This window comes from Cucurbitaria berberidis (assembly GCF_010015615.1).
Source record: "Cucurbitaria berberidis CBS 394.84 unplaced genomic scaffold K460scaffold_3, whole genome shotgun sequence".
Classification (NCBI taxonomy): domain Eukaryota; kingdom Fungi; phylum Ascomycota; class Dothideomycetes; order Pleosporales; family Cucurbitariaceae; genus Cucurbitaria; species Cucurbitaria berberidis.
The window spans coordinates 4,116,639-4,140,942 of NW_024468937.1; the positions used below are offsets into that span (position 1 = coordinate 4,116,639).

The 24,304-nt window shown below is 50.2% G+C and overlaps 6 protein-coding genes across 6 annotated transcripts; 4 read left to right on the forward strand and 2 right to left on the reverse strand.

Moving 5' to 3' along the window:
- Positions 1 to 1,569: 1,569 nt before the first annotated feature.
- K460DRAFT_285302 (glycoside hydrolase family 2 protein) lies at positions 1,570 to 4,781 on the forward strand (the record flags this gene model as incomplete). Its single annotated transcript, XM_040928802.1, has 3 exons — positions 1,570 to 2,198; positions 2,246 to 3,230; positions 3,279 to 4,781. The coding sequence occupies 3 exons, from the start codon at positions 1,570 to 1,572 to the stop codon at positions 4,779 to 4,781; spliced, it is 3,117 nt and encodes a 1,038-aa protein (XP_040788581.1).
- Positions 4,782 to 5,747: 966 nt separating this feature from the next.
- K460DRAFT_366861 (amino acid permease-like protein) lies at positions 5,748 to 7,760 on the reverse strand. Its single transcript, XM_040933467.1, has 4 exons — positions 7,467 to 7,760; positions 7,348 to 7,405; positions 6,169 to 7,292; positions 5,748 to 6,114 (listed from the first exon to the last, which is right to left on the reverse strand). The coding sequence occupies exons 1-4, from the start codon at positions 7,743 to 7,745 to the stop codon at positions 5,860 to 5,862; spliced, it is 1,716 nt and encodes a 571-aa protein (XP_040788582.1). The 5' UTR covers positions 7,746 to 7,760; the 3' UTR covers positions 5,748 to 5,859.
- Positions 7,761 to 9,575: 1,815 nt separating this feature from the next.
- On the forward strand, positions 9,576 to 11,806 carry K460DRAFT_386392 (NAD(P)-binding protein). The gene is made up of 4 exons (XM_040935589.1): positions 9,576 to 9,938; positions 10,411 to 10,668; positions 10,894 to 10,992; positions 11,095 to 11,806. Exons 1-4 carry the CDS (start codon positions 9,870 to 9,872, stop codon positions 11,512 to 11,514), a joined length of 846 nt encoding a protein of 281 aa, XP_040788583.1. The 5' UTR covers positions 9,576 to 9,869; the 3' UTR covers positions 11,515 to 11,806.
- A 650-nt stretch (positions 11,807 to 12,456) lies between these two features.
- K460DRAFT_395539 (HET-domain-containing protein) lies at positions 12,457 to 13,645 on the forward strand (the record flags this gene model as incomplete). Its single annotated transcript, XM_040936049.1, has 1 exon — positions 12,457 to 13,645. One exon carries the CDS (start codon positions 12,457 to 12,459, stop codon positions 13,588 to 13,590), a length of 1,134 nt encoding a protein of 377 aa, XP_040788584.1. The 3' UTR covers positions 13,591 to 13,645.
- A 2,542-nt stretch (positions 13,646 to 16,187) lies between these two features.
- Positions 16,188 to 19,881, reverse strand: K460DRAFT_386393 (uncharacterized protein; the record flags this gene model as incomplete). Its single annotated transcript, XM_040935590.1, has 3 exons — positions 19,179 to 19,881; positions 18,713 to 19,133; positions 16,188 to 18,660 (listed from the first exon to the last, which is right to left on the reverse strand). The coding sequence occupies exons 1-3, from the start codon at positions 19,630 to 19,632 to the stop codon at positions 16,188 to 16,190; spliced, it is 3,348 nt and encodes a 1,115-aa protein (XP_040788585.1). The 5' UTR covers positions 19,633 to 19,881.
- Positions 19,882 to 21,417: 1,536 nt separating this feature from the next.
- Positions 21,418 to 24,162, forward strand: K460DRAFT_366867 (uncharacterized protein). Its single transcript, XM_040933468.1, has 6 exons — positions 21,418 to 21,945; positions 21,995 to 22,032; positions 22,148 to 22,261; positions 22,311 to 22,345; positions 22,398 to 23,043; positions 23,094 to 24,162. The coding sequence occupies exons 1-6, from the start codon at positions 21,594 to 21,596 to the stop codon at positions 23,958 to 23,960; spliced, it is 2,052 nt and encodes a 683-aa protein (XP_040788586.1). The 5' UTR covers positions 21,418 to 21,593; the 3' UTR covers positions 23,961 to 24,162.
- Positions 24,163 to 24,304: the final 142 nt, after the last annotated feature.

Genomic DNA, 24,304 nt, shown 5'->3' on the forward strand with positions numbered 1-24,304 from the left:
ATAAAAAATTTATTTTTACTTATTTTGCTTTTTTTTAATTAAATGTATAAACTTCTTTATTATATAAGCAGGAGATATTAGTACTTTTAAGCTTTTGCTTTTAAAATATTAATACTACTTTAGTATTATATTTTATTTTTTTTATATTAATAATAAAAATAAGTACTGTTTTTTTTATTTTAATATTTTAAGTACTACAAAAAATAGTATAATATCTGCTAGTATAAATTTAATATTTAAAACTAGCAGTAAATAAAGCTTATATATGTACTATTTATATTTTTTAAATTAAAGTAAAAATAAGTATTTAAAGCTATATTTTTAATTTTTTTAATTTTTAAATACAGAAACTGCAATATATTTTTGTAGTAAATATAAAATAGCTATAAAAAACTATTCTAACAGCAAATAATATAAAAATTAAAAGTATAAGTAATTATTTTTAAAATACTTAATATTTTTAAAAAACTTTACTAGCTTTTTTAGTCCTTTTAAAAAGCTTTAAAAAAAATGCAAGCCTACTTATATTAAAATTTAAATTTTAGTTTTTAAAAATGCGCAGTACTTAAAAAGTATATAAAAAAATAGTTATAGTTTTAACTATTTTTATTTTTAATATATTTTATATATATTAAGCCTTTTTCTAAAAATCATTGTTTATTTTAAATTATAAAATAAATACTTTTAATATTACTTATTTTTGCATTTTTATTATTTCTAAAGTTCCTAATATAAAACTATATAATAAAAAAGTAATTTACTTTTAGAAGTTGTGCAGTATGCTAGTACTTATTTAAGACTAGCTTTTTACTAGTAAGCGCGAGGAGGCGCGGCCGGAGTCTTACCCTCGCCCTTCTAATTCTGCATATTCTCACGCCGAGGTATTATACCATGCTCACCATGTCCCGATGCCCGTCGTGACACAACGAACCAATTGGCTGCGGCCACCCCATACGCCAAGTGCGGTCGGCCGCTGCGCCCCAACGGTGTTATAGGGGCCAAGGAGCTTCACATACAGCCCAGCCTTTCTAAGGTGCACGATCCAAGGGATTAAACTCTGAGAAAGCGGATGCAGTTCCTAAACAAGGGCGACGGGTAGAAACAACCCCTAAATGTATTAGCGCAATGCTTAACTGCTGGGCACTCGTCGTGTTCATGAATCGGAAGAGGGGGTTTCGCGCCTTATTTAACTCGTGTGAAGGCATGAAGGCCAGGTTTTGTCGATGTTTGGTGGTTCAGCCTCGGGCATGGAGATGAATGTGTGGAGGGATCCGGAGAAAATGTGGGTCAGCGTAGCCAAATGTAGTAACCCCGCGGTATCAATGCCCCGACGCCGGCGAAACTTGAACACGTGCAATTGCCAACACGGTTTCCAGTTGTCTTGGAAGCAAACTGTTTTCTTGGTTCCTACAATGCATGACCGGAAGGCTTTCCTAATAGGCACATCCCGTGTCCTGCATGACATGGCGATGTGGGGTAGCGGGGGAACATGTTTGGTAGGCATTGAGACATTAAGTACAGAACACAAGTTTCTCAAAACTAGCACACTCTCAGGTCGAATCTTCTACCATGGCTTCAAGCGCCCATCCAGCAGAGATTCCAGACTGGAACAACCTCAGAGTCCTTCACAAGAATACGCTGCCAGCTCGCGCATACTTCCACAACTACTCATCGGAAGCTGATGCCCTCACATATGATGTGACCAAGTCTAAAACACACAGCCTATCCGGCACGTGGAAGTTCCAGCATGCATACTCGCCGTTCGAGGCTCCAGAAGGGTTCCAGGCCACCCAATTCGACACCTCGCAATGGAGTGATATCGCTGTGCCAGGAATGTGGCAGTTGCAAGGTTTTGGAAAGGGCCCTCAGTATACAAATGTCATCTATCCGATCCCGGTTGACCCTCCAAACGTATCATTCACCGAAAATGAAACTGGATCTTATGTCAAGAGGTTCAAGATCCCAGAGGAACTGAAGAATAGTCAGATTCGCCTCCGGTTTGAGGGCGTTGATGCTGCCTTCCATGTCTGGGTAAATGGTCAAGAGGTTGGATACTCTCAAGGAAGCAGGAACCCGGACGAGTTCGATGTGACGGCTCTAATCGACCAGGATGGTGACAACACTCTGGCCGTTATGGTGTATCAATTCTGCGACGGGACTTATATTGAGGATCAGGACCAGTGGTGGTTGAGTGGCATGTACGTTCATCAGATCGGATGTTGGAATTGATAGCTGACAGCAGCAGCTTCCGCGATGTTTTATTGGTTGGCTTCCCGAATGAGTCTCGCATTGAGAATGTGTTTGCGCATACTCTTCTTGACTCCTCTTATATAGACGCCGAGATCAAGGTCAAAGTCAGCGCAATCGGATCCGGTGAGATTGCGATCAAAGTTTTGGACGCACAGAAGCAGGTCGTCGCTTCATCGAACGCGGACATCAAGACTGGGGGCGTGACGGAATTCAGCATCCCAGTGAAGGACCCATTGAAGTGGACGGCCGAATCACCCCATCTTTACCATTTAGTTGTGTCGCTCAACTCCAAGCAACACTTTGCGCAAAAGATTGGCTTCCGCCAAGTGGAGATGAAGGATGGCCTCATCAAGGTCAATGGCGAGAGGGTCGTGTTCCGTGGCGTCAACCGCCATGAACATCACCCTAAATTTGGCCGTGCAGTGCCCTACGAATTCATGAAGCAGGATCTCATTACCATGAAACGACACAACGTCAACGCTATCCGGACTTCTCACCAGCTCAACGATCCACGTTTGTACGATCTTGCGGACGAAATGGGCTTCTGGGTAATCGATGAAGCAGACTTGGAGTGCCACGGATTTGAAACGATTGCTGATGCTGCACTCTCCCCTGCTGAGCAAAAGCTACCTTTCCGTGAGCGTCAGCTACTTACTAGGCAGAAAGCTGCTGAATGGACTACTGACAATCCGGACTGGACGCACGCCTATGTTGATCGGGCTGAAGCATTGGTCAAGAGAGATCAACTGCATCCCTCTATCATCATATGGAGCTTGGGCAACGAAGCATTTTTCGGCCAGAACTTCAAGGCCATGTATGAGCATATCAAAGCGTACGACGACAGCCGGCCTATTCACTACGAAGCGGACATTTATGCAGAAACGATGGACATGTACTCCAGGATGTACCCGCCGATCGACGAGATTGTCAAGTTTGCCGAGGACAAGAGCAAGATGAAGCCTCTCGTACTTTGCGAATTCGTGAGTTCGATACCCCTACTAATCTAATCTTGGGCTAACAGCTTGTAGATCCACGCAATGGGCAACGGTCCCGGCAACATCAAAGAATACATCGACGCTTTCTACAAATACCCGACACTCCAAGGTGGTTTCGCTTGGGAATGGGCGAACCATGGCCTCTTAACAAAAGACAAGCAGACCAACGAAGAGTACTACGCGTATGGAGGAGATTTTGGCGAAGAAGTACATGATGCGACCTTCGTCATGGATGGGCTGGTCAACTCTGATCATGCTCCCAATGCTGGCTTGGTCGAATACAAGAAGGCTATCGAGCCTGTACAGCTCCTAGATTCCAGCAAGACAAAGGTGAAGTTTATCAACCGTTATGATTTCATTGCGCTCGACCATCTGGTGTGTCAGTACAAGACAGCAGGCGAGGCATCTAGCAATAATGCGCAGAGTGGTTCAATCGAAATCCCATCTGGCATTAGACCAGGCCAGACCTTCGAAATCGACATTCCGAAAATAACGAACTCGGAAGGCGAGGTCTTAATCAATTTCTCGTTCAATTTGAAGGAAAGTACGCCATATCTTGAGCAAGGCTTCGAAGTCGCCACAGCGCAGATCCCCGTCACTGCTATTGCACCGCTACAGCGACCTTCTTCTTCCGACAGGCAGTTGGAGGTAGACTCATCTTCCAGGAATCGTGTCAGAATCACAGCTGAGAAGGCCACCTGGGAGTTCGATACCCTCCACGGTACGCTAATATCATGGCTTCAAACCGGGACGGAGCTCATCTCCAAGGCCCCAGAAATCAACTTCTTCCGCGCGCCCACTGACAATGATATACCGCAAGACGGCTGGGACTGGGACGACAAGAAGCTGCATTTAGCCAAGGTGTCGACGCGCAAAGTGTCATGGGAAGAACCTAGCTCTGCCTCAGTCAAGATTACTGTACATCAGCGCGTCGCACCCCCAATCTTGTCATGGTCCATAGACTGCGTCTTGACCTACACATTCTCCGCTGATGGAAGCCTATCGATCCGTGCCAGTGGTACCCCGAAAGGAGAAAACCTCCCAAGAACACTGCCACGAGTCGGATTTGTTCTGGAGATTCCAAACGAATTCCAGCACGTTGAGTGGTTTGGTCGCGGACCGGGAGAATCTTACCGTGACAGCAAACTCTCACAGTCTGTGGGCAGATATAACACGTCTAGCGTGGACGAACTCTGGGTCGATTATGAGGTCCCACAGGAGAGCACGAATCGAACTGATACGCGGTACTTGTCAATTAGAAATGAAAATCGTGCGGGTTTGCTCGCGCAGTTTGTAGAAAAGGATGGGCAACAGAGACGATTGTTTGACTTTCAGCTTAGTCATTATAGGATGAGGGATATTGCCGAGGCCAAACATCCATATGAGTTAAAGAAGAAGAAGAGAGAGGAGGTGGTGGTGAGATTGGATTATGCGCATCATGGTTTGGGGAGTGGCAGTTGTGGGCCCAGGACGTTGGATGAGTATGCGTTGCTGGCGGAACCCTTTGAGTTTGAAGTGCTTCTGCAGGCTGCGTAGAGAGGACTAGGTAGCATCTTGGTAGATCTTAATGGTCTTCCACATGCCTACTGTGCGCTTGATAATAACGTGACCGGAACAAAGGCCCAATCCGTGGCACCTAGCTTATTCCAGGGTGCACTAAGCAAACTGGACATAAAACGCTTTTAGTACATCCAGTCATACTTCAGTGACTTACTAGAGACACGTTGGGCGTCTGAGCTGATCTCGTATTCGACATACGTATATACTCGTTCAATAATTGCGACTCTTCTAGCGCACAGTGAGTGAAAAGAGCGTCGCATTGCCTTCATGTCACACGCAGCCCCGATGATGAGTTGAAGAAGAAGAATAAGTATGTTGGAACGGTCGCCTGCCGAGAGTGCTCAATATATGAACCATTGATCTGGACACCTCACAGTCAGACAAGTATGAAACAACGTCTAGCCTGCCTTGCCTTGCCATCGCATACGTACTCGAACCAAAAGCCGCATGAAGCATAGGCTACCTTATTTGTCGCGTACATAGCTTGTAGCTCTTGGAGACTACCATACCCTGCTTCAGCATATGCGCAGTAGTAGTATGCAGCGAGTAGTATCGTAACGGGAACGCGGATAGGTAGTGAGACCATGGTCATTGTACAGTCAGAGAGCCGAACTCGTACGGCCCGATGTGCGCGAGCAGGATGCCATTGACGGTGATAGGTGGTAGTCGTAGGTGAGGGAGCTGTGCAGTTTCCAAAAACGGCCATCACGACTGCCTTTGGGGGCAGGTCGCACGCGTGCGCACGCGGCTGCCAAAACACACCGTGAAGCTTATTTCAACGGCCACTCAAGAGGATTTTGACTCAGAGACCAAGCCGCACGCCGTTCAACATGAAACACGCATTCCAGGATCAAGTCAGTGTACAAGAAAAGGGTATATAAGTATCAAGTGGCGCTTGCGCTTTCGAGCCAAGGTATACATGACACGCTCAAGACGCTACGTTTGAAAAACATCGACGTTCGTCACGACTATATCTGAACAAGACACCCCTAGCCGCATTATACAAACACCAAGATATGACGCAGACAATGCAACTTCAAATCATGGCAGGTGTTTAGAAAATACGAGCAAACGCGCGCTTCCAGGCGGGCCAGGTCTTCATCTCCTCGCGCTCCCGGTTGATTAGGTCCCAGTCGAGCTCACGACGACCGGTATCGACGTCCATCTGAGCAGTCCTGAGCCAACCCTCACGCTTCCAGAGATATCCAGCAATCCAGAAGACGGCGACGACGAACAGGGCAAGGTAAGCCTTGAAGAAGTCTTCGGCAGTACCAAGCTTCTTGCCAAGAGGGGAGACGGCGGTGTAGAACTAGGCAAAGTTAGTGTTTGGTCTGTAAGGAGTTAAGGGTGGTGAAGAGCTTACCTGAGCGATGAGGACGACGAAGATGATGGCAAGACCGACCCAAGAGCCGATGACACCACCAGCAGCTTTGAATGGAATCTCATCGAGAGTATGTCCGTGGTAGGCCCACGCCTTGCGGAAACGAATGTGGGCCAGGCAGATGGAGCCCCAGGTGAAGAGGGCAGCAAGACCGGACAAGGCAACGAACCAGTCGAAGATTACTACACCAGTAGCAGCCAAGTTCATGTAGGCGAGACCACCCCACAGAAGAACGAAGCCGACGGCATACAAAGGACGTCCAGAGCGGTCCACGTAGGTGAAGATCTTGGGAGCATAACCTTGGTCACCGAGCGCAACGAGGGTACGCGATCCACCGTAGATACCAGAAACACCGATGGAGACGACGGATACGAGAATGACAACGTTCATGAATGAGTCGAATCCACGGAGGCCAGCATCCTTGCCAGCAATGACGAAGGGCGAGGTGTTGGCACCGCCACCCTCAGCACCAAGGAGACGCTCATCGTCAGAACGGACGAGGAGACCGACGAAAGTGAGACCGAGAACGTAGAACAAGGTGATACGCCAGAAGACCTGACGGATAGCACCCGGAAGGGACTTGAGAGGGTTCGCGGTCTCGGCGGCAGCCAGACCGACTAGCTCAGTACCAGAAAAGGCAAAAGCAGCGGTGACGAAGACGGAACAGAAACCCTTGAATCCGTTGTTAAAGGCGCCCGGATCATACCAGTTGCGGGCACCATAGTATTCATTGTATTTGCCATTACTGGGGCCTCCACCGAGAACGAGGACCAAGGCAATGATCATGAAGATGACGGTGGCGGAGAGCTTGAGACAGGACGACCAGAATTCTTCTTCAGCGTATCCCAGCGTACCGAAGACGTTGATTAAGATGATGAAGACCCAGAAGACAGTGATGAAGACGGCAACGCTAATGGGTTTCGCGCCGTCCCAATATTGGACGGTAAGCGCGGCGACGTTGAGTTCGAGCGGCAAGACGATAGCCCATTGGAAGACGTAGTTCCAGCCCATGGCGAAACCCCATGATGGATCGATGAAGCGAGACGAGTAAGTGTAGAAACCACCGGAGACGGGGTACATGACAGCGAGTTCACCAAGAGCGTAGACTGCGAGGCTGGTCAGTTACACGTACGCGCGCCAAGACGCCACAGTTTTGCTTACCGACGTTGAAGATCATAACACCCATGAGGGAGAAATCAATCAGGAGAGAAGCGGGACCCTACAGCAAAGGTCAGCGCGTGCATTGCACACAAAAGCATGGCGCATCAAGAAAGACTTACACCCTTGTTGAGGGCGCCGCCGGAACCGACGAAGAAACCAGCACCGATGGAACCACCGATGGCAATCATGTGCAGATGGCGCGTCTTCATCGACTTGTCGAGGACGATGAGTTCGCCGCCCCTTGGGCGGCGCTGAAAGGACGCGAGGTTGAGACCATTGCGGGTCATGAAGTCCTCCTTTTCACGCCATTCTCCTTCGTGGTGGTCGTGATGCGTCTCGACGGCCGGGTGGGGGACGGCCGTCTTCTCATCATGCGCGAGTACCTTCTCGTGGTCCATGGTGGGCGATGGACAGCAAAAGACTGGGGCAAAGAGTGACGGGAATACAGGGAAACACACACCCTGGGGACGACGTCCTTTAAAGCGACTCGCCGGTTGGGATCAGCAGAGGGGCAGGCTAAATACAAAGGTTCCCAAGAACAGTAGAGTTGGCTCACGGCGCGACCGACAGACAGGGTAGCTGTTCCCTCTCCGTTGCTGGAGCACGGGCGCACACGAGCGCAAAGGGCCAGGCATCCCGCCGCAGGACTGATACGCTGGAGCGCCGTTTGATTGGCTTCTGGCACGCGACCACGATGAAAGAAGCGTTGGACGAACATGCGCTAGCAGGAGAATGCAGGGTGGCGGGCGCGGCAACTCTTGGTGGTAGCTTGGACCTCCCCATCGCGGGGGGGTATTGCGCGTTGGCATCGTTCGTATCTCTCCCAGAGGGGTCCCTGTTGGTCGACCCCGGTGTATGGATCGGAGATGACACCCAAAACAGTCTGATAAGGAGCCAAGTGACGGCCTAGTCAGCCTGTAGCGACATTCTAGCAGCCTTTCTAGAACGCGGAGAGAGCTGCTAGGTCTCCTTGGCTGCTCCGCTTTTCATCGGCTGGCAGCGAACAAAGGCCGTTCGTTTCCTTGCCAGCTGCCTGCTTGGGGCATCTCGACGACACGACGTGATGGGGGCCGTCTTATCTGCATGCTTTGCGGCGTCTCGCGCACCCTGCAATGGAATTTCGAGAAGCGAGAAGTTATTGGATAATGAAGGCCAAGTGATTGGAAACGAATTGCACGCCGAGTCTGGAGATGACCCTCACGTGCGCCGGGCCTATCCCTTGTCGACAATGCGCTCCTTCCCCATATGGAGTAGCGCTCGCGTTTGGCGTTTGGATCCGACACATATCAATCGTTGTTCTTTGTCAGAGTGAGGAGGTGGTGAGCAGGTGGCTGTTGCGAGGCGTCTGTCACCGCCCGAGTACGAGTGGCCATCACACTTCGGCAAGCGGCAAGAGGATAGATGCATGTATGTCAAGATGCTACTGCATGCTTGCTTGCTGATAGCCCAGCAGCGAATGTATTGCGGCGCGGAGGTTGGTATTGGGCGTCTGCATTCGGCCTAATTGCGTTACATTTGGGCCCGTCTCAAGCTATCAATCCCAGCGCATGCGGCGCGGCACAACACCATGCTCGTTTCACTGCCTCAATATCGTCGCCTCCTGTATCCTTTGCTCGTCCGGCTTTCTGAACTTCTTCAGGACAGCCTTATCAGCATGTGGGGGTCCGTCGCCGTTTATAGCGGAATAGTGGAATCCTTCTCATAAGAGGCGCCCCATTTCGCCTGTTTCGCGCTGGAGGTTATCTCAGATCCACAACCGCCGCCGTCCCAAAGGAATGCTCACTTATCAACGAGAGCCAAAAAGCAGCGATTTTATCCTCCTCGTCCGCGCGTCCCAGCCAATTGCGGGTGCTGACGATCCGGGCGTGCCAAGCCCGCTTCCCCGATTTTCACTAGCGCAGAATCTCCGCCCGCACGGCTCCCGCCTTCATGAGTCGCCGAGACATCCACACTACCTAAATACGACTGAATTCGTGGACGTGATTTGGAAACGCCGGCATCATCATGTCAGAGTGTCGTGATCCAAGCGCCGGGCAACAAGCGACCGTCAGCACGTCTTGCCACACTACGGGAACACCGTGGTCTTCTGACGGCCCTTTTATCACCGTTATCGCTACATGTCAGATCAGCGTTGCCCATTGTCTGTTTAGCGTGGCTCCACTGATACCCAGCTGTTTGAGCGCTTACAGAATGATCACAGTCAGACACCATGTTTCTCGATTAGTGCACGCACTCATCACCACTAGACTTACATATAGGTCGGAATGACGATTCGTGGCGCCCTGTCGAACGAACCTTGATGACGTTCCTCAATGTACATCATGGATACACAAAGGTTGTGACAACTCACTCTGTTACAGGGCAAACAGCAAGGCGGACAGTCAACATTCTTGACATGTCTCACTTTTGCTATGCCTTGCGCTAGCATCCTGACCGGCTCTTCGGCCTTGTACGAGGCTTGTGCCACGAGGCATTTTCACCGCTGTTGCGGCCAGGTTACACTTGAATAACGAGCTACTAATATGGGCGACAGCACGATCCCGATCGTCATACAAAAGCCGAGCCGTTACTACGCACAGGCTTATCTACAGGTGGCTATAAAGCAGCAAACACGCGATACAAACGGCACCTTTAAGAACAGCCTCTTCCTCAGGCACGCTCAAGACAGGTATATCAATTTTCTTTGTCTTGAGTATAGCCTGCGCAGTTCTCAAAGGCGCTTAGCAAACGCATCCATCCGATGGAAACTTTGATCGCTCCTTGTCGCAAGGTTCTCGGCTTGTCAACGCATCTCAATTTCAGATGACGATATTTCTTTGCTCTCCCCTTCAACATTTCTCTGTCTCAAAATCCTGGGTAGGATCACCCTGACCAATTATGACCCGGCCAAACCTCAGCATACGAGTCCAGATCAGGTAAGGCCATGTCATCTAACGCCCCGCTTATGGATACCTGGACCCACCAACCTCGCAGTGCTTCTCGAAACTATAGAGTTTATCTAGGACTTTCACAATTCCGTAATTATGGCCATTGAAACAGATTTAGGCACCGTCCTGGTCACAGGAGGCCCTGGGAGGAGGCCTTGGGTTTCTAGGTTCGCACATAACATCACGCCTTCTCGCAGACAACCATGCGACGACGATCATCAGCACCAGTCGCAATCCCAAACCCGATGCCAGTCCCAAAGACACAAGACTCGTTCACCACGCGCTCGACATCACCTCTCCAGGCTCCGTAGACACCCTTTTCAAGACCCTGAAGCCCACCGTGGTAGTCCACAGCGCAAGCCCACCGCCACGCTCTCATGCGTCCCTCCTCGAAGTAACAAATATAACAGGAACAAATAACCTCCTAAAAGCAGCAAAAGCATGCCCGGAGACTCAGGCCTTCATCTACACATCCTCCGACTCAGCATGCCAGCCTTCCCCCTTCGAGCAAATCACAGGAGCCCAATGCAACCTATACACCGCATCCTCTGCCCCGAATCCCTAAAAGGATTTCCAAAGCGCCTACGCCCTAGTTGAGCTATCGCTGGTTCTGTGAAAGTACTTCGAGTGCCCAAATCCCTACGCCCGCACAAAAGCGCTCGCCGACGCATTGGTACTCGCTGCAAATTCTCCCAGCCTAAGGACAGTGACACTGCGGGTACCCATCATCTACGGCGAGGGCGATAAAAATTTCATCCCGCAGATTATCTAAAGCGTGCGGAAAGACCTATGGCGGAACCAAATCGGTCCCAATGACAAGATCTTCGAGTTCGTATACGTCGAGTCCGCAGTCAAAGCGCACGTTCTCGCTGCCCATGCTCTCCTTACGCACGGAGCTGGTGCAGACGGCCAAGCGTACTTCGTCACCGACCGCGTGCCAAGGCCGTTCTTCGACTTCATGCGCCTGTGCTATGTCGCTGCTAATTGCACGGTTTCTCGGGAGGAAGTTCGCGTTATCCCTCTTTGGGCTGTGCAGACTATGGCGAGTGTAGGCGAGTGGGCGTTTTGGATTTTCACGCTGAGGAACGTGACGCCGCAGATGAGGGATGATATTAATCATCTGGACACGGGGTGTTTTTGGAGTATTGAGAAGGGGAGGAGGGTGTTGGGGTATGAGCCTGTGCTTGGGCAGGATGAGGCGATTAGGATGAGTGTGGAGTGGGGGATGGGGAGCTTGTAGTTGAGTGGGTGGTTGAGTGGTTGAAGAGTGGTAGGTAATAGTGAATTATATTCATTTAGTTTCGCAGTTGCTCTGCGGTGATAACTAGTACCATCAATTGCTGAAAGCACTCCCTCTGGAATTTACAAAAATCTATAGATGGAATTTACAGCATTCCCGAACTTCTCATTCTCGTGCTCAGTTCATAGAGCCTCCGTAATCAAGTGGACAATAAACTAACAAACTAATAATATAATCCCAAACATCTCCGCACTCAAATTACTTTCATAGAACCAGAGTAGCTCAACTAGGGGGTATGCGCTTTGAAAATACTCTTAACAAGCTATTATAACACATGTCACGTGCTAGAGACGACTGGAGACGTAACGCTCCATACAGTATCAGACTCTAGACGTCCCCTGAGCTAATTTTGGATCTTGAACCTTGAGGTAGGTTGAATTGGTGTAGGTCTGACTAACCCTATCACCTAGGCCGTGGCAGATAATGACCGTAGATATGATATCTTTCCCGTAGGAAGCGTGACACAGCCATTTGCCGCTGCGATCGACGCCTTTCATCAAAACTTGCCCTATGTGGAAAGTGGAGCAGTTTCGGCTGATTGGTGGACGTAGTAAGGTAGACAACGTGAAGCACCGTGAAGAACCGTGAAGAACTCCTGAAAGCGATATCCAAGACTTGTTTCCTCGAGGCTTTTGCCGTCCCATCGTAGGTGCTCATAGACCCCGCATGCGTGGCTGCGAGGTCCTGCATTTCGGGCACAGCTGAACCACTAGCTTAGGCTGCCGCGACACCATGGCTGCTTGTTATTGCTTTTATCACCATTTCTTTCTTTCTGATTTACAGGAAGGATCTTCTTACTGGCATCTTCTCTTACGCCGAAAGATCTCCCTGCTCGGGTTACTTTGTCCACCGCATTTCTTCTTGCAAGCACAAGGCTGAAACATGGCCTTCGTCCACCAGCCGCTAATTGCGCAAATCCGGCGAATTCGCCTGCTCAAGATTATAGCACCAATATCCCCTTCTGAGTTCTGGGGTCCATTATCGTGCGAAATCAAAACAGTCAATATGGAGTCTGCGCCGCCCTATTTCGCTTTGTCATACACATGGGGCGATCTGGGAGATCCAACATATATCATTCATATCAACGGTGGGGCCTACCGGGTCAAAAAGAATTTGTATCACTTCCTATGCTACTTTCGGGGCGATTCTAGATATCATGGAACCTACCTCTGGATCGACCAGATCTGTATCAATCAATCGGATTTGGACGAGCGCAGTTATACGGTTCGGTTTATGCCTACGATATACTGGAGATCTACTTGCGTTATAACATGGCTTGGAATCGACACCGACACCGTCGCCGCAGCGCTCGATTTCGCGGCTACGAGATCAGCCGATGCCCTCACAGTGTTATTGAGTAACCGCTACTTCACACGGCTATGGATTGTGCAAGAAGTCCTCCTCGCTCGCGAAGTCCATGTACTGGCCGGAACGGTCTGGCTGGGATTCCAGGACATGGAGGAAACCGCCCGTGAACAGGTGGATAAAATGTTGTATGGGGTTCGCAATCCGTCCCTCTACCTACTGTGGGACAGCATACACAACCGACAAAGTCGGCATTTAGCACAATGCATCGACCGATATAGCTCCAATCACTGTGAAAAACCACAAGACCGAGTATATTCGCTCCTGGGTCTTGTTAAACCAGAAGAGCAACTAGCAATCGACTACGAAAAGTCGGTTCCCGAAGTCTTTGTCGATGCCGTGAAGGTCCTCGCGAGGAGTCATTGGAGACAGCACCCTTACACACGGTTCTCCAAAGAGCCTCCATACATAACGACTTTTATGTCTCTCGCCAAGAATATGGGGTTCGCACAGCAACTCGATACTCTGCGCAAACTCACTAAAGAGATCTATAACACTAAACCGAGTGCTGCATGGTACCAAAAGGTTTTGCAGTACCTAGAGAGTAGTTACGGTGCCTCGTATAGTCATATTACAGATGACGACTATGATGAAGAAGAGGAAGTGCAAGAGGAAGAGGAAGATGGGGGCTATCAATACCTCAGTATCTAAGTTGCCTCAATCAATATATATTATCAAGACAGCAACGTTAGCCCTCTAAGCGGACTGAGGAAGCTGAATAACACCGATTCAGCGCCATAGCTGAAGAATCAGCAAGTAAAAAACGTCGAGAGACATTGAGTGCGCAAGGCGACTCGAATACACCCCTATCGTTGTACATTTGTAAACCCGGATCTAGCTCTCCTGCCGATGGAGTTACTTCGTGCACCTCGGGTTCCACCAAGACACGTTCTATACCTGGATACTCTCGTACCTCGTTGAGCGCGGAATCATCCAATGTTAAGCCGCCCCAAAGCAGGGATCTACCAGGAATTCGTCTGACGGAAGTTATGTACCTGCTCTTATCCACAACAACCGTATCGTTCAGAAATTTATTGGTTTCCAGAATCTCGTCGGGGTTATTGGGGTCCTTCGCCCATGCCATGTAGGTAACGTCATCATCTCGACATTCGACTTGGCTGCTCTGGGCTTGTGATTGAGTGACAGATGAAGTTCTGATTATGGGGTTAAAAAAAGAGTTGGCGAAAGCAGTCTGTGCGACGACTAGCAACAGAATAGTGAGGGAATAACCATAGTAAAGTCAACAAAAGTATAGTTGCGGCTTTTGAAGGCAGGGTACAAAGAGGATGAATGAATACTTGTCTTATTGAAAAGGTGCCACACATGTATACATCTCCCCGGCCATGACATATTTGACGAAGCCTTGGAGTCGGAAAAGACTCGCGCAATGGACTGTAGATGACGTGTGGTGCTGCGGGGTGACGTTGGTGCTGTGGACGGCAAAGGAAGATAGAAACTGTGATTGTCCTTCCGGTGCCCATCATTATTTCACCCAATCCTCTGACGAGGCTTCATCAATGCTATACACTTCCTTGAGAAACCTGCTCTTTGCCTTCGTATAGGAGTAATTGTGTCTGTAATGACATTTTTCGTCACGGCTTTTTTTCGGGGCTTAGCGTGACAAGCCTCCGCCCTGAGAGACATCCAATAGACAAGTTTCTCTCTGTCTGATAGAGGACCACGTGAGTAGCCGCAATTGACTTCATAACTTCTTTTCAAATGATACATGCGATAGTATCTTAGATTCAACCTTTACTTTCTGACTCCAGCCAGCCCATGCCGTCTGTAGGCGTTGAGAAATCTTTGCGTCAACCCTGCAACCAACTGCATCAATCAAAACTGCGTAAGGTCTCCGACTCTTTATTTGCAAGATTGAAGCTCTCGCCACTCTTTTGGGATAAGTTTCGCAAGGTTTCCCCACCTCAATTGGGTGGAGGCTCTAATATTCACTGTTCTTGGCACCTTCCGGTGGGCCACCGTGGCACAGGTGTCGGAATGTCCGGCGAGGCGGTACTAAAGATTGTATTCATTCTGGTCATTTAGAAGGGCAATTTGTGGAACTCTTTGCCGATACTGAAGGAGTGGAGGTGTGCTAGCCGTTCACCACGGTGACATCCGCCGCAAAGTCCTTCATGATTCTTACATAGCCATTATCATGACACGCTCCAAATACGATGTGTCGGCACGTCGAGTTTCGCAAAAACTGCTCAAAAACACCTTCCCAGTGATCAGCGAGCCAAACCTAAACGCAAAGGTATACTCACCCTTGATCTTTTCGTCTACGTGATCCTTTCCATTCCCTACGAAACAAAGTCGGATGCGGCGGGAGCCTTGGAGAATCCTTTTGCAAATTTCATAGGGAACCCGAAGGCTGCACAACTGCGTCATTAGAGAGAAACTTAGACATCCTATTTCCATTGGCAAACGCCCTGATGGCGATGGGCAATTTTTTCAAATCCAGCTTCGCTTCCCAAAGGTAGTCTCTCACACGGGAATGCAAATACCAAGCCGCCTTTTGCCCGCCATCGGAACCGAGGCAATATTCATCCTCAGCTTTGAGTTGTTAACATCAAATGTAACAATAGGCAAGGGTATCTTACTGGTCACGCATCGGAGTCGGCATGGAGACCGCGGCTTCGACGACGATATGGGTCTTATGACCCCGTACAAGATGCTGTTTCCGATGCCCTAAACGAGGTCAGCCAAGTGGGGAATGGTGGAGATCTCATCGCGCTCGGTCGGAATGTTGAGATGGTAGAGGAACAATATTCGAGCTGTTTGGGTCTGTTGGCGGATTTCATGCTAGAAAGGGATGTCAATGCAAGCGTGGTTGTTGTGCAGTCAAGAAGGGAATAATTTCACCTAGTACCTGTTAGATATCTTGGCCCATAGTATTGGTATATAATTTTCAAACCTGGGGAAGGTCTCCGTATGATGAGCTGGTCTCATACACAAGCCACTTGCGTGTGTAGAATGCCAATCATAATAATATAGGGAGCTACACACGGGAAATTATTAACGAGAACAAAGTGATTCATGAAGTACTTATCATTACCTGAAGTCGTTAGTTCATCCGTGCTAATAGTATTCTGACCCGCTATTCAAGCCCTCCCGCTACATATCGAGATCCGACTTCCTCGTCTATCGCTTCCAGTCTGGCATGAAATCATATCTCTCAATATCGATAAACCCTTCTAATCCAGCCCCTATGCTTGCTCTAAGTTCTTCGTTCGCTCCGTCTGCCCTTCTTAAGGTGCGATTGTATACGCATTCCCGTTCGCATTGTCCCCACCCGCATTTGCATGCCCATTGGACTGACCATCCGCATACGCACTCGGCCGCCCATTTGCATAGACATTCGTATGTCCGTTGATCAGCCCACTGACACCGTCGACACCACTCGGCACATCATCCCCATCATAGTGTAAACGGAGGCTAGTTGGGATAGGGCTCTCCTTGGAACTGGCATCGAGATAATGCCTCATAGTAATACCAGCGAGTGTATGTTCGGTAATACTGAAACGCCCCTGTTTCCCTGGTGCACGGCGTACATTTCTTAACTTGAAGACCTCTCGTAGCGTGGCAGCGAGCGAGGGGCCGACTAGGCGCGCGCCGAAACAGAAGTGCATGCCGTGACCAAGCAACGTGTAGTCTTTGAACGATCGGTGCGGGTCGAGAATCTCTGGGTTTGGGAATGCGACGGGGTCCATAGAGGCTTTTGACGTGGCAACGAGAACCGTGTGGCCCTTTTTGATGGCGATGGGCCCGCGGACGCCGTCGTTGATGGTGATATCGCGTGTAGCGACGCGGGGAAGACCAGGCACGACGCCGGCGTGGCGCATGCCTTCGTACACAAAACCCTGGAGTTCACGGTCGGAAGCCGCAGGGTCCATGTGTGCAAGCTGCACGATGCGTTCTTTGTACTGCTCGTATCCTGGGCTGAGGTAGAGGTCAATCAGGAGGGACGCTTGCTGTGTCAAATTACCGGCTACGGGCGCTCCCATGCCGATACAGTCGCCTACTTGGTCGCCGAGAGGTAGCTTGGTCTCAGCGAGCGCGTGGTAGATACGGTCAGCATGCGGGCCAACTTCAAAAGCGCTGCCCTTGGCCATCCAGTCCACGATGCCTTCAAGCCTGCCAGTCTGCGTCTTGAGATGGGTTTCGAAAATGGAGCGGAGTGGAGCAGCGGCTTTCATGGCACCTTCCCGAAGCTTCCATTCGTTGGCGGGGATGATGTTGAAGCTCTGGTACATGAATAGGACTAGGTAGGCGGTAAAGGCCTCATGGATGGAGAGGAGGCCGCGTGGTTGCTCCTGCGTTTTGAGAGGCAGGGCGAAGCGCTCTGCAAGCCAGAGGATGGGCGCGATGTTCGTCACGTCCCGGACGATGTCGATTGACATCCTACCCTTTGCACCCTTGAGCGAGTTCTTCTTAATCAGATTGCGGACGTTGGTGCTGAAGAACTCGTTGATATTCTTCTCAAAGCCCTCCTCAAAAAAGATCTTATGCAGGATGTTGGAGCGCTCGTCATGCTTCTTCTGCTCGTCCCATCCGATCATAAAATCGTGACCAGCTGTACATTGGCGGATTGCGGCTTGGTACATAACCGCGAAGCTCTCTCGGTCCTCGAAGACTTTCTTGCAGCCCTCTTGGGTTTGGATGCTGACGATATCGTAGTCATTGGGCGGTCGCTCAAGCTTGTACTTCTCGAGAACTTTGTTGCCGCTGAGAATACCCTTCGCAGCCTCGGGTGTGTAGAAGGGCAAGAGCACGTAAGGTGATGTACCAGTGAAGCCACCGGGAAGTCCTTGGAAAAGAAGCCTCGGAAAAACACCGCCGTAAGCGCCAGGAGTCGTCTCTGAGAGCAATGCCGCACCCCACTGCGTCAGAGTATTGCTGTTGAAGTCGTAGCTCAAGAATCGGTCGCCACGAACCAGCGCAACGGCGTCATCAAGGATGCCTCGTCCAGTGGTTTGCCCTGGACACACACCGCTGCCTGGCATAGGAGGCTTGGTACATTCAGCCATCAGGCCGGGATACAGCTCCATATTCTCAATATGACCGTACAACAATTCTGCCGATCGTGCCGTCTCCTTGTCAGAGCACCAGTCTTCGAATGTCTCGTAGGGCTTCAAGTTCAAGTATCTGCGGAACTCGTTGAGCGTGCAAACGTTGAACATTTCGCGCGCCTGCAACTGCCCCATCAAGTCAACAACCTTGAGACTAGCAGGAGTACCATGGGCGCCAAATGCGTGAGCAGGTTCCTCGGTGCAACTCTTGATCAGCTCGGCCAATTGAGCGTCCTTGAATCTCCCATCAGCTCCTCGCTCAAGGCCCCCAAATGTCCAATCTTTGGGTAGTTTGCTCATAAGAGAATGTCCATGGTACTTCATGACCTCATGAAACATCTCGATAGTGAGATCGTCGATGCTTCTCAAGTCGGGGAATATGACTCGCACGATGTCTTCCATCCACTTGTCGTCCGCTACACTCAATGCTGCATGCCAGTGGTACAAGACCGCGAACTCAACGGATACTTGACTACCAGTTCCGCGCTCTACACGATTTCCGCCCTGCTTTATCTCCTTGCCGAGATCGAGAGACCATTCAGAATTAGCTCGCGGGGTGTTGAGGATAGCTGCAACGTAATCTCGAAGCACGACTGACGCGAAGAAGCCGACGTTGATATTGCGCGTGATCTGGAAGATATCTTCGTCTTGCCTTTTCGAACATTTTAGCTATTTTCGTCACAGCGTTAATTAATGAGACTTACCATTTCCTACCTTTGTCGTCGAGAGTATCCCAAGGCCTATACTTGCCGTCCTCATTCACCGACAGCAGCGACTCAGCGATATGGTTGTGATTCCTAGAGAACATGAGGAGCACAGCGACGACACCAGGAGGCATCATCATGATACGCTCTGAGGCAATCGAGTCGGGGTAGATTTCGCCATTGTGATATGTTCGAACCCGCTTCTGCTCATTTTCTGTGTTCCCGTAGAGGGTACTGAGGTCGACGTAACTGGACGTTTCATTGACCCAGGGGTCCGTTCTTGATGTTTGGAAGCACTCGTGAATCACGACAGTAGCGAAAGAGAAGAAGAGTCGGTTCAATCCAGATGGATGTGGGCGGAAGGGACCATCACGCTTCAGAAGCGCCTCATATACGTCTTCAACATCAGGAAGATTTGGTCCTATGCGCGTCAGCCACGCTAGATGAACAACATAACAGGGCTTACCTTTCGGCTTCGAGGGTGGCACATTTCGGGCATATGGTGAGCCGGCCTTGCCCATCTCAGGGTTGTGAGGGTTATTCCCAGACCCGTCATGTTTGCGGTATCGTGCAGAGGGTCCTGCATGGGTGGGTGTAGGATGTGGCAAATCATGCCAGAGCATACTGATGAAGCCATCCGATACCTTTGCGCTTAGACCACTGTTTGGCGGCAAGGTTTGGAGCATCTCAACACCTTGCTCGAGCAAGAGGTCTTTGTCGTCAAGAGGCTCGCCAGAGGCTAGCGTAGTAACGGCCTCAACAGCGAATTTGGCGTTCTTGACGCCCATAGTCGTCACGTCGTTGACGATGGACGTTTTGTCATTATTCGTGACTCCATAAGCTTCCGCTGACCTGCCATCGCTGGCCTTGGTTGGCTTCTTCCTAATGGTGCCGAGTAGAGATCGTAGTTGACTAGTCATGGTGATGGAAAGCTTGTGTGATCATGTGAGGTGAGCTGGAGTAGAATGAAGTTGAAGTATCTGGGGAGCTTCAAAGAAGAAGAATGAGGGGAGGCTGGAGCAAATGCTCTGGACACCTTGTCGGAGGCGTCATGCTCTGGCTGCAAGAACTGTCCTTGAGGAGCTTTGCCATGATCGTCGGTATTAGCTGCAATGCAGTGATCACCGTAGGCAGCCGCCGAACAACGCTTGGACGCTCCCCACTCCGTGCATATTGTCCCATACCCGTATTTGTGCTCAGTGGGGAGTGGTGTTGTGGATTTGGTACGTCAAAGCTCCTTCAGCTTCAATTAGCCTGCTCCTCATTGGTGGTGGCTGGCTGAGTGGAGGGCAACACTAGACGGTTTTGCACTACTGTTTGCTACGAGCATATGGTGTACTGCATGCCAAGGGTGATACTAGAATATCCTATGCGTAGATCGTGCAACACAATGATATGTGAGAAAGCGGGGCACCAATGTAATGAAAGCATTTAATAAGACTTTCTCGTGTGGTAGAGAAGGATGCGATACGGGCCATTTCGGGAACAGATGGCAATATAGGTAGGCGATCGGCATCCCGATCCAGTTGGCGAGTAGGAAACGCACAATTATGGAGGAGACGTAATTCAGCTTCGGAGGCGGCGCTTGTGGCGTACGCTATCTGCCAGCACACCTCTCCGGTGCAAGTCGAATGCAGTGTGCTAGCAACATGAAGACGGGCGTTCTGTTCCAAACCAACACGTTCCATTCAGCTGGAGGGCAGCCTGGACAGCCTGACAGGGAACACTGGAATCAACCATGGGTCCATCACCATTAGTTTACCAGACGACGGAATGCTGCCACTTCGATGCGACACACGAGCTGTTACTAAGTTAGATACTGGTCGGAATCTGGTAAAACTAGATAGGTTAGTAACTAGAGCCAAGGCACAGATAATACTGGGCGAGGAGAAGTAGGGTAATAGAAGTAAGGCACGTGCGCACCTCTCTTCCTTAGCTAGTCCATATCCTCAGCTCAGCCATCAGCTATATGTATGATCGACATTTTAAATCGAACCAGTTAGAACGTTGTTGACAGTCAAACGTAAAGATCGAGGGAGGAGTTGGGACGACAAAGAGGGGGGAGGTCCGTGCCTTAGAATATGCACAGCGATCGCGCACAAGTCACCAGCGGTCTTGTTCACAAACCCACCAACACAAATACAGCGTTTCAGCAATACACCGCGTCCTCGATCAACAATACGGCGTAAGCTAGATGAGTCGCGGAGCTAATTAGCGGTTGCATAATGCGGGCCGCACATCATCCCTGGCCAAATCCAGATCTCACTCGTGAACCACGACAGGACACCCCCACTCAATCAAGTTTCCCGGGCCATACAGCATTGGCTATCTTGTATGAACTACCTAACACCTGACAAGAGCTGAGGCATCGTGTTGCAGGAGCGGGGAACGGTCTGCGGTGGACGCTGTCGCGTGTCCAACAGCCATCATCTCTCAACGCGGGTCGTGTCTGATTTGTCAACATTGAGACTATCATAATGTTGAGAAAGTTGGTGAGATCTGAATCGGAACTCAATCGAGCGGGGCCCACATATGATCAGCTAGCATATGCAGGAAGAAGAAGCTCTCCGGCGCGATCAGCTGCGACTTTGCAGCAGTAGGACATTTTCAGGTCTACACCAACTGTAAACGGTAAGACGTCTACTGGTGCATGTGACTCTCGATGCTGGAGCAATGCGATCTTCGCCGCCGTGCCTCTTATGCCTCATTTGGAGTGGCTATCGCTCCGTCGGAAAGGCAGACACGCCACCTACCCATTGCATGATTCGCTTTCCTTACTCGTCTTGTCCTTCATTGCCCTTGTGTCGTAATTATCTATTTCTTTCTTTTTCAATTTTTTTTCTCCTCGTGAGTGATTCCATAATCTCGTAATACGCACGATATGGCTCCCAAAGACACCGAGCAGTCACGGCCTCCAGCCGTCCTCTCACAAGTTGATTTTCACTCCAACCCGGGACCAATGGAGTATGCGGCGCCTGCACCAGGGCGAATGTATATGCGCAAGAAGTTTGTCCTTTGCTTTGATGGCACCGGCAACAAGTTCTCTGGCACTGATGCAGACTCCAATATTCTTAAGATCTATCGCATGCTTGACCGCAATGGGGACGATCAGTTTCATTACTACCAGCCCGGCATTGGAACCTATGTTACAAAGGCTGAAGGCTCGATAACGCGGACGAGCCGGGTCGAGAGATTCAAGAGCTGGTATGCGAAGGCGAAGGACAGCGCTATTGGTAGGCTTACTAGTAACTCTGGTGTTGTATCCGAACTGACACCATACAGGGACTTCGTTCGATATGCATGTCATGGCAGGATACAGGGTAAGCTCCAACATGTCTAATACAAGAAAGAACACATCAGTGCTCCAAGTGATGGCAAATCTCATTGATTAAGCTTCACCGTTGACTGCCATCATCTGCTCATATCTGTTTCTAGTTTTTGATGCGGTATTACACACCCGGAGACGACATATACTTCTTCGGCTTCTCAAGAGGCGCCTATACTGCGCGTTTTCTTGCTGAGATGTTGGATCATGTCGGCCTCCTATCGGTAAGTGTACCCACCAGGTAGCTTAGCGATTGACCTAACGTCAAGTCAGGCCGGAAACGAAGAGATGTGCCAATTTGCGTGGAAGTAAGTCCAACAACTGCAAACCTGAATTGACCCGACTAAAACACCTCACCAGGACGTTCCAGAAGTGGCAATGTCGACTGCCCGAAGGCAAAGATACCGACCACAAATCAGGAGAAAAGTCGGACAAGAAGAAGCTCCTAGAGTTCATGTGCGCCTTCAGAGAAACATTCAGTCGTCCAGTCCGCCCCATTCGCTTCCTTGGCCTATTCGACACAGTCAACAGCGTACCGCATTTTGAAAATGCCTGGATGCAGCGCAGTAAGTTCCCGTACACTGCCCGGAGTAGTGCTCGGGTAATCCGGCATGCTGTTGCCATCGATGAGCGCCGTGCAAAGTTTCGACAAGATCTCATTAGTCAGGCGAAACCGGATAAGTCAATGTACTACAAACGTCATCATAAGCATAAGCATGTCAATGACATGTTTCATGGACAAGGTACGGATAGAGCGAACGAGAAGCGAGGAGAAGAAGAAAATAGAGGCCGTCGCGATACCTTAGCCCCACCCGAGCGGTTCAGAAACCCGCACGATACGTCTGGAGTGCGCAGCATGAGTCCTGGTTACTCGCAATGTGAAAGCACCGGACCTGGTTCTGCTACACCCTCGGTGATATCGCTGGATCCTATGCAGACGTGGAATTCAGACGAGGACGACGGGGAACAAGACATACGGGAGGTTTGGTTCCCGGGCTGTCACGCTGTGAGTAATCCTCATCCATCTTAAGATCAAAGCAAGACTAACAACCGTAGGACATTGGCGGTGGCTGGCCCCTCGCTGGCGACGATGCAGCGCTGAGCCACGTCCCCCTAGTGTGGATGGTGCGAGAAGCGCAGAAAGCAGGCCTCGAATTCGACGAAGACAAGCTAGAAGCCTTGCACTGCTGTCACGAGGACGTACAGGGCACAGCTGACCCTCGCCGCCCAACCGTCGTACCAACTATCGAGATCGACCCCGTCTCACCGCCACCAGTCTCAGATGGCACAGAGCCGCACAGTCACGGCACAACAACGACAAATGGTACAACCCGCGGCGCCCTCTCGAGTAACACAACAACGTCGACACCAACCACCACCTGGGTCGACGAAGACAACTTCGCCGAGCACCACCGCACCCACCCCAACACGCCGTTCCACAAGCACCTCCACAACGCAGCGACAAAAGGCCGCATCCACGACGTCCTGCAGTTCAACAACGGCGCGCCCAGCACCAGCGTGATAAGCTGGAACATCATGGAGTACCTCCCCTTCCGCCGCATGGACCTGCAAGAAGACGGGACCTGGAAAGCCATCACCTGGCCGCTGCCCAAAGGCGAGACGCGCGACATGCCCACCTCGGCCACGGTCCACTGCTCCGTCATCAAGCGCATGCTCGCCGACCCCAGCTACCGACCCGGTAACTTGATTGTCGGGGGTGGAGGCCGGGGCGTGCGGCGCGCGCCTGAGGAATTGGGCATGGGGAAGTGGGTCGTTGCGTGCGAGGATGGACATCATGTTGGCGAGTGCTTTGTGCGGAAGGAGCCGCCGCTCAAGAAGAAGGCGGATGAAGGTAGTGCCTGTCCGCCTATTTTGTCTGGAGGCCTGCAGGGGAATTATTTCGCGGGGCGGGGGGAGAAGTAGGGATGTCTTGAGGATGGGGTCCAGTAAGCACGTTGGACATCAAGTTTATTTTTTCCGATACCTTGACGAGCAAGTAATACAATTGTGATTATTTCTATTTCCATGTGGATAACTGAATCTCTCTTCCCCTCGTTCTCGCCGTCTTTACAACCATAGCTCTTCCAAATCGTGCAAGTAGAATAAAATAGAATAATCCTATCCTATCCTATCCTATTCTGTATTGTTGTTACTGTAACTCCCCATCGTTACAACTTGCAAACACCACGACCACTCGCACAAGCACTCAGAGTACAAAGATTAATCCAAAGACAGATCAAATGTTGAAAGACGGTTTTATTCGTTCA

Coding starts and splice junctions, on each gene's coding strand:
- K460DRAFT_386392 (XM_040935589.1), top strand. CDS start 9,870: ATGGGCGACAGCACGATCCCGATCGTCATACAAAAGCCGAGCCGTTAC. Junction 10,669..10,893: donor CTCATGCGTCCCTCCTCGAA/GTAACAAATATA, acceptor GTTCTGTGAAAG/TACTTCGAGTGCCCAAATCC. Junction 10,993..11,094: donor TAAGGACAGTGACACTGCGG/GTACCCATCATC, acceptor CCCAATGACAAG/ATCTTCGAGTTCGTATACGT.
- K460DRAFT_366861 (XM_040933467.1), bottom strand. CDS start 7,745: ATGGACCACGAGAAGGTACTCGCGCATGATGAGAAGACGGCCGTCCCC. Junction 7,406..7,466: donor GCGGCGCCCTCAACAAGGGT/GTAAGTCTTTCT, acceptor CCTTTGCTGTAG/GGTCCCGCTTCTCTCCTGAT. Junction 7,293..7,347: donor TGTTATGATCTTCAACGTCG/GTAAGCAAAACT, acceptor CCAGCCTCGCAG/TCTACGCTCTTGGTGAACTC.
- K460DRAFT_366867 (XM_040933468.1), top strand. CDS start 21,594: ATGGCTCCCAAAGACACCGAGCAGTCACGGCCTCCAGCCGTCCTCTCA. Junction 22,262..22,310: donor ATCATGTCGGCCTCCTATCG/GTAAGTGTACCC, acceptor ACGTCAAGTCAG/GCCGGAAACGAAGAGATGTG. Junction 22,346..22,397: donor ATGTGCCAATTTGCGTGGAA/GTAAGTCCAACA, acceptor ACACCTCACCAG/GACGTTCCAGAAGTGGCAAT.